Genomic DNA, 9,013 nt, shown 5'->3' with positions numbered 1-9,013 from the left:
CTATGCACTTTAATATACACAACTGTAGAGAATAGACTCTAGAACCTCTGAAAATGTTACTCAACTATATAGTTTCTATAAACTCTTGTATTTTTTTTTCACATAGATTGGTTCTGGTTCTATTCAGGAAAGTGAGCTATCTTTCCTTTGATTAATGATAAGAAATTAGAGCACAGCATCAATCTTTAAAAACCACATGGAGACTTAAGAGACTCATCATACAAGGAAAATGATTAGGTACAGCTCACTGCTGAGAGTCTTTTATTATTTCCATTTATATATAAGACAGCAATCTAGCAGAATTGTTAGCTAAGAAATGTTGCTAAGCATTTTGTCTGAGGTTGACTTCGCCAGTCATCCTTTTGGGATCGATAAAATAACATTAGGGGCGATGTAATCAACCTCCCTACTCCCTCACAATTGCTGGCTTTATGCCAAAATTTAAAGCTGTTATTTCTATTTGGAATGCTATTTAATAAAATTAGATCTACTTTAGTTCATATTTTATTGATCTTGGAAGGATGAAGGCCAAAGTTAATGACAGGATTTGAACACAGAACATAAAGAGTTACAACTAAGTACTGCAGATAATTTGTCCAATGCTCTGATTCCCTTAATCTACCACTTAAGCAACAACAGCACTGTACTATTGTCAAATGCTTTGTTAACTTGCCTTGCTGAGTTCAAATCCTTCCATGAATGAAACTAGTAATAGACTAGCATCATATCTATATGTGAGATATTGCTTAACTATTTAAGACAAGAATAATGATTCAGACTTTCTGGACACTGATAGTTTGGAACCTCTTATAATCTGCACTAATTTACAAGCATGCATTAATAAACTGATGTCATTGACTAATGGAAAAGTACCTGAATTTCATTTAATGTTCATCCCTTTCTGATATTTTGGCCATGACTGTCCAACTCTTCTTGGAAGAGATGACTGTGGGAAGGACAATAGTTGTATAGAAATTTGTTCACAGCATCAAGAGTTGCTGTTGGCCAAACCGGGTGCATTTTCTTAAACATGTTTGATGCTTTCCAACTTCAGCATCTCCAGCATGAGTCAAAATTCTGTTAAGATATATGAATCGTTGGTTTTGTTCAACTGACTGTTGATCCATATACATCTGTGCATTTTCTTTAAAAAATTTGGTCTTTTCCCTACTTGGCCAAACTTTTCCACTAGCTTGTTCCAGGTTGATTCTCATTGACTGTAGCTCATTGTTGTTTTTTGAAAGCAGTGCAATGTCACTAGCAAAGTCCAGATCTGCCAGGCAATGTCCAAGTTCACCAGGTTAATTTCCTCTTGATAAAGTTTAATGTAAAAAGATGCAACAGTGGAAATAAGACATAACCCTGTCACAACCAACAACAATATTGAAGAAGTCAGCTGTGCTTGTATTCATCGTACAGCAACTTGAATTTAGATAGATATTTCTGAAGATACTGACATATATAAATCTATCATGTGATAGCAGGCTGTTCCAGAGTTACACTCAATGTGCATTGTTAAATATTTTCTTGAAGTCATTGAAGTTGAGACAAAGGGTGATGATATTCTCAATGCTAGTTTATGAAAATCAAGCTTACAGCTTGATTTTCTTCCCTCAACTCTACTAAAGCCAAATTGTTCTATTCATATAATTACTTGTCCACTTTGTTTTTGTATCTGGTTTGCAAGATGTTTTATTTGAATTTGTGTATTGAAGCAAATTTTGTTGTGTCTAGGGAGAGTTGTACTGCCTTAATATATAACATACTGGTTCAATTTCTACTCATTTGTTATTTATATATTTTTTCTTCCAAAATTTTCGTTGCTTTTGCAACCTTGTCAATGGATGTTGACTGTCCATTATTGGAGCTGCATTTCTTTTGTCTGTTTGTGCACCAGTGTGCTGGTGTCAGCACATAACACTTTTCGAGGGTCTGACAGTAAAATTACTCTATCCAGGTACTGCATGCTACCATATTGCCCTTCTTTGTTAGTTTGAAGATCACATCTCTCACCTGGTCTTCAGGGTACATTTTGCATTCTGAAAACTACTCAGCTTCTGTACAATGCTGCACTATCAAAGTTCATCAACTCAGCTGAAATTTGATCTAGTCCAGCAACTTTGTTGTCTTTTATTGATTTGAATGCCTTCACAATTTTAAATGGTAAGAAGCCAAAACTTTATTACTAAATCAACTGATGGTAGGTTGGTACTGAAAGTGAATAATGAAGCTAGTGTTGATTGGTTCAAAGTTTCACTGAAATACTTCAACCAGTATATGAGGATTGGCTGAAAAGTTCCAGGCTGACCAAGATACTCTCATAGAATATAATCAAATAAGACTGATTTTTCAATATAGTCCCTCTTGTGATCCACACATTTCTTCCATCAGTGTTGCAGTACTTTGATCTTATTGGTGAAGAAGCTTTCATCCTCTTGGTCAAAAAAAGTCATCAACATCATCATTGTTGCAATACAGGTTTCCAGCCATGTGCTTTTTCATGTTAGGGAGCAGATGATAGTCAGATGGGGCTAAATCAGAATAGGGATCAATGAAAATGTGGAGGGGACAGGTGGAGGAGATTGGGAGGGTTGGCTTGAGGAGGGAGGACACCCAAAACCAGGTGAGATGGCGAGATGATGTGAGAGCAGTTGTTAGGAGTGAGATAGATCCAGCCACCCCCATAAACGGTGACAAACCCAGATTTAAAATATTGGACATTGATTGAGGGAGGTGATCAACCAATTCAAAGTCAAGTCACATGCAATAGCCACTGAAACCAAAGACTTCTGTGCTGGAGCATTGTCCTCATGAAACAAGACTCCACCCCTTTCATCAGTTTTCCTGGGTGTTTGGTCTTGATAGCCCTTCATAACTGCCTCGGCAAGTTGGCATCATGTTCTCCCTTGGTGGTGTGGCCCTTTTGAAGATAGTCAACCAAATGCCTTTTGCATCCCCCAGAACTGAGGCCATTACCTTCACTGCAGATGGCCTTCTTTGGAGCAGGTGAGGAGATGTTTCCACTGCATGGATTGTCTCTTTGTCTCTGACTGAAAGTGATAAAGCCATTGTCTCTGATTGAAAGTGATAAAGCCATTGTCTCTGACTGAAAGTGATAAAGCCAACACTCATCCTAGCTTAGGAAACATTCAAGGAAAGCAGCTGGATTTGCCTCAAACAATGTCAGATTTTCTCATGATGTGATCAGCTTGGGGTGCTTTTGATAAGGTGTCAGAAAAAAATGGCACCCACTGAGCAGAAACCTTTGCCATGCCAAGTTCATTGTGCAGAATATTCTCCATACTCTCACAAGATATGCTAACAGCATTGGCTGTTTAATTTATAGTCAATTGCCTGTCATCCATCGCCATGTGATAAACATGATCAATGTTTTCCTTGGTGGTGGTAGTTGCAGGGCGTCCAGACTTTGGGTCATCTCCAAGATTCTACCTCCCACTCCTAAATTCAACTGCCCACTTTTGCCCTGTTGATAAAGCTGGAGCATCATCCCCTAATGTAGTAACCATGTTGGCATGAATGTCCTTGGGGACGAAACCCTTTTTCTGCAAGTACTTGATAATACTACGATACTAAATTTTGTCCATTTTCAGAAATTGCTACTACTTTTGAAGTCTTCTTTGAACAGTCAGATGTCAGCCTATCCGGAAAGAAATAATGAAGCTATTAATAAGGATAGTTGAAATGAATGCATGCAAGATTTCACAGCTTTAGCATCACTCCTTCATAGTCAGTCTACCCTCATATTTCACCCAGTATACATCTTGTTCTTTTTTTGACAAGATCTTTTCATTCTTGTCCTTGATAAACATATTCAAATTACTTCTTGTTTCTGTCATTCATTTCTTAAACAGTCTCATAGTTTTAACATCATTTTGGTTTGGTGTGTTCCCTTCAGTTCTATTCAATGTTTCTTATTTTCTGTAGCTTCATTTAATTCTAAAGTCCATTAATTGGTACTCAACTTTCGAATCCTCTCTCTGATCAGCTGTGGTTTCACTTGATCTTAACCTTTTAGTGTTCAACAATCTATTTTCAGGTATGATCTTGAATCTACCTTTCTTTCTGTGTTCATTTCCTACACCTACTTCTCTCTTCTGCACTCTGACACACTGCCTCTTTCAAGTTTTTCTCACTGATTTTAGTACCTTCTAGTAGTTGTTGGAGTTTGCTGGTTGATTTCTGTGACTAGCTTGATTATTGACTTTTAGGTTGATAATTGCAAATGTATGATTAGGTTGGATATAGGAGTAACAAATGTTGCTTCAGAACACTATCTTGTTGGTGTACCAGATTTGTACTGGTACACCAAAATAGTTTTCTGAAGCAACATTTGTTCCTTCTTATGTTCTGACACCAGGAAGAGATGAGTACCAATAGTTGCCGTTGTTATTATCCTACGTAGCCAACATAAAAAAAATAAAAAAATCCAATGATTTATGGACTCACATACAGCTGAAGCTTATCTTCTCCATAAAGAAACTGTACCTCATCATCTCAATGAGACTATATTTCTACCAAATATATCCCCAACAAGAGAGCGTCTATAGGCTCGTTTGACCTGTCAGAAATAACAATCAAATCTTTCAAATAACATTCTGCTGTCTTAAGAAAAAAGATACATTGGGTAATATAATTTGAGATAAACTGTCTAAAAAGAAAAAGACGGAATAGTTACGGCTATAATTCCTTTCATCATAGATCTGGTAGACCAGAGTTGACCTGGGCTAAACATCTTCTAAATCGCAACCTTAATAATACCTTACCGTTTTAAAAACTAGGAGGGACACATTGGACAATGTGATCCGAAAATAAGACGGGCTGGTCTCAGTTGTAATACTTCGATCATAGGTTTGCTGGATGACAGCTGACTTGGGTGCTAAAAACAACAACTGATTTAAATTAAAGAAATACTAGACATGCTAAGCTTCCTATTTTTACATAGGTAAAGTTATTGCATCAGAAAGTACTTGAACGAACTGATGGTAACCTATTCAATTAAATGTATAATTCATTTGAGGGAAATTTTAAAAGAACATGGACATTTGAAACCAAAGCAGCGTGATCAGACTAATTTTTCATTAATTTGATGAACGGTCGTGGTCAGAAATAGAAGAAAAAAGTTTACAGACTTCACTTATCGTTTTGTAAATATCTATTTTTCAAAACAATAAACAACGAAAGTCATTTGAGTGGGAAGGTTACGGTCTCCGTTGACATAAATCTGAAATATAAACAAAAAGGTCTATGCATGTATGTTAGGGTTGTGTCCTAAGAAGATATAGATAGCAAAGTTTCGGTTTAGGTTCTGCGACGGCAAAGAAAAGGACTAAGAAACACGTTGAAAACATACGGTTCTACTTTTCTCCCGTAACATACGCCTCTTTTGTTTATACCAGGGAACTACTATCTGTAAGCAAGTGTGGGATTTCGTCTATAAAACGCACAGGGTAATTAAATAGAAAACAAAACAACACCGACGGCTCACTATTTCAGCATATGTTTTACTAATGTTTAGACTGCTACTGACTGATATTTTTTGTTTAAAACGTACGTTAATTAAAAGGAAATGTTATTTAGAAAATAAATAATAGAAATCTCAAGTACTCGCGCGCGTGCGCACTTATTGGTATCGGTTTGTGACAATGAATTTTACTTTGTTTCACATATGTATATGTGTGTGTGTGTATACTGTGTGGCTACCTGAGTGGTCGCGACTATTAAACACAAACACATATATACACACTCTTCTTATCTTGTTACGTCGAGTAAATTTTTGGGAATTATATGGGACAAGGCTAGATTTTTTCTACATCAATTTTGTGTATATATATATTTATAGAGAGGGTGTATGCGTATGTATGTATTTTCCAAGAGAGAGCGCGTGTATATAAATGCAAGTGGATAGTGATACTATTCACAAAACCTGAAATAATCTTATAAACAAAAAGGTAGTGACAGTGTCTTAATTATCTCCCTTGTCAATTCTCCTGTTTGCGTTGTCTGACGTCAAATGTCCAGGCGCCATGTTTACTTCGTTTCGCTGGCAGTTTGCCATTAGAGTGCCTAGTGCGAATCGAACGGGCGATCACTATCAGCTCACAACATATATCAAGTGCCAATTAAATTTGTAGAAGGACGTAAAGAGTCTATCTAATTCTAAAACATGACTATTCTTCCAAAGAAGAAGACAACAAAGGATAAGAATGATCCAGAGAATACGGACCATAGCCACCACCCGTCCTCAAACGAATCTAGACACGAAAAAGTGGGACGTTCTAGAAATTCTCCCACCCGATGGCTTCCTGCTTCCACTTCTTTCGAAGATAAACGGGATTCAGGTGGCAGCTCATACGATGGACACGATAATAACCCAAACCACAACAAAAGACGGCACAGGTCATCACCACATAGGAATGTACGTAAACATAGACATGATCCTCGCGGGGGTCATCACCCTCCGACATCATCTTCGTCTCACGTTGTAGTTGGCGGGAGTGTAGTGCCTGGAGCAGGCCCTGTAGGGGTTGGAGTGGCCGGTAGTGGCTCCCCACCTTCTGAATATGATTCCATGAACGGCGGCTACAACAGTGAAGATGAGCATGCAACTCCTGGACGCCAATTTCAAGACAATACAGACGAGGTAAGAGTCACAGTGATTAGCGACCAACTAGACAAAACCGTTACACCCTTAAGCAATATCTATGTCATAATAATAATAGCGATATAAATGACGATAGTAATAATAATGCTCTTATATTTAATAATAGAAATCAGTTGGATTGATAGTAATAATAAGACCTATGTATTTATTTTCTGTTTTTTTCCCCTTGAGCTTAAAATGTCCATTAGGCCTTTGTATGGTGGCTTAGTAGGAGAGTGGGCAGCCAGTAAGAGAAAACTATTATTGCATTAGCAGTTCGCTGTCTTTGGCCTTTCTCCACTTAATGACATCACTCATTAATAACCAGTTAGTGGGAGACATTAAGCCTCTAGGGACCGAGGACTAGGACATTTGACCTGTCCCAATGGCTTAGTTGACTTCCATAGTAATAATATACCTCTATTTCAGACCTACTACACTTTATGTTATTATATTGCCAGAGCACATTATTATTATTATATCATCTTTGTGACAATGAAATAAATAATAATAGCTTCTACAACAACATCCATCATACACAGACATTTTGAAATTAGGCATTGGGTATATAAATAGCTTAATTTTCAACATATTTAATTTATATTATACATTATAAGTTGTCATAATACATTTTAACAAAATCTGGTTTCTTATGTGCTGTGAAAAATAATCAACTTCTGAACAAATGAAGAAAAGTCTCTTGGACAGTTTAGGGTTTCGGTTCATCCTTGCTTGTCTTTCCCATTGTAATGTTTTTGTTTTGTCATGTAGGAAATTCGAAATAATAACAAATATAGCTTTATATATTACAAATTAATCTATATTAGTTTCTTTTATTATTAATGTCAGGTATCTTAACCGTATATATATGCAAACATTAGCAATATATGCAGACGTAGTTTTTTTTTCTTTTTTCTAGAACATTCTATGAGGATCAAGAAATATGCGAACATTATTGGCTCAAATTAAATTTACTTTCTTTTCTCATATTTCTCGAACGTATTACTGATTTCTACTTAATGACCAGTTTTATTATTTGAATGGTAAATATTTCAAACAACAAACGGAAGAAAATTTATTCGAATAATGCTTTTTAATAAAGATAAATGGCTTATACTTCGACATGGTAAGAGGGACAATGCATAAATGTGTGTGTGTGTAATGCCTTAAATATATACTTTGATCTTCTAAACACATACATAAGTTAGAATAAAAATGGATTCCTGAATACCATGTCATTTGCTTCTAAAAAAAAATAACGACTCAGTCTTTTCCTGTAAATTCTCTTCGCCTCATGATGGTTCTGCTATTCGTTTCACCCTCGTCACATCGTTCATTTTTAATTATCACCCAGAACAACCTTTCATATATATATATATATATATATATATATATATATATAAATAATAGTCTTTGTTTTGTTTTTGTGTAAAGGGTACATTTAGTTGAAATCTTGTTTGGCTGTTTTTTTTTGTTGAAATATATATATAAGCGTAATAGCATGTAGTTATATTACAGGATTCTTTTGTATTTTTTTTTGTCGTGATTCAATCTGTATACAAAATCGGTGTAGATATATATTTTTGTATGCGCACTAAATCTGGCTTATTATTCATTTTTTTCCGTCAAAGTACTCCGTCACCGTGCTTGCTTCTGTTGTTACATAATATCTCTTCGATTTTTTCCCCTACTGCATCATCACTATATTTTGTTGGTGTTATTACACACATATGTGTGTGTTTGTGATTATATATATATATATATATATGCGTGTGTGCCAAAAATCAACAGACGCTATGAAAAATATTTACTCAAATATTTTAGTAATCAAATCATCTGAATACCTTCCACCTTATTAATTTTCCCTCTTGTCAATTTTTCTTCGGAATCAAGATAATTCTTTCTGCTTTCTTTGTATATTTTTATGTTGAATGTATCTCGTGATGTTTTCATTATAATTGTTGCTATATCGCTGGCTGGCCTAAATTTATTTGTTCCATAATCGTTTGCTTGATAATTTCTTTTTCTTTTTGTCCTTCTTCCCCCTCATTTCTTTTCCACTGCAAACATTTATAATTCCTATTCGTAATAGTGCAAACAGTTTAACATTCCTCTCAGTAATTATTTTAAAATGAAATCGGACACATTTTGGATTCTAATTTGTAAATCTCATTTATTTGGTATTTCAATTAATGCACATGCTTTTTTAATCATGTTTATTATTTGCATGATGCTCACTATATATATATATACATACATACACACGCACGTATATATATATATATATATATATATATATATATATATACACACACACACACACACACACACACACACACACACACACACACA

General features: G+C 35.5%; 1 protein-coding gene across 1 annotated transcript in view; it reads left to right on the top strand.

Moving 5' to 3' along the window:
• Positions 1 to 6,010: 6,010 nt before the first annotated feature.
• LOC106881643 (OTU domain-containing protein 5) overlaps positions 6,011 to 9,013 on the top strand; it is a 43,509-nt gene continuing 40,506 nt past the window's right edge. The window contains exon 1 of the mRNA XM_014932108.2: positions 6,011 to 6,661. Within this exon, the coding sequence (XP_014787594.1) occupies positions 6,185 to 6,661 (477 nt within the window). The 5' untranslated portion in view covers positions 6,011 to 6,184. The remainder of the gene's footprint in view (positions 6,662 to 9,013) is intronic.

This window comes from Octopus bimaculoides, chromosome 6 (assembly GCF_001194135.2).
Source record: "Octopus bimaculoides isolate UCB-OBI-ISO-001 chromosome 6, ASM119413v2, whole genome shotgun sequence".
Lineage (NCBI taxonomy): Eukaryota > Metazoa > Mollusca > Cephalopoda > Octopoda > Octopodidae > Octopus > Octopus bimaculoides.
Note: the sequence above shows the minus strand (reverse complement) of the source record. Positions and strands in the feature narration are given on the sequence as shown.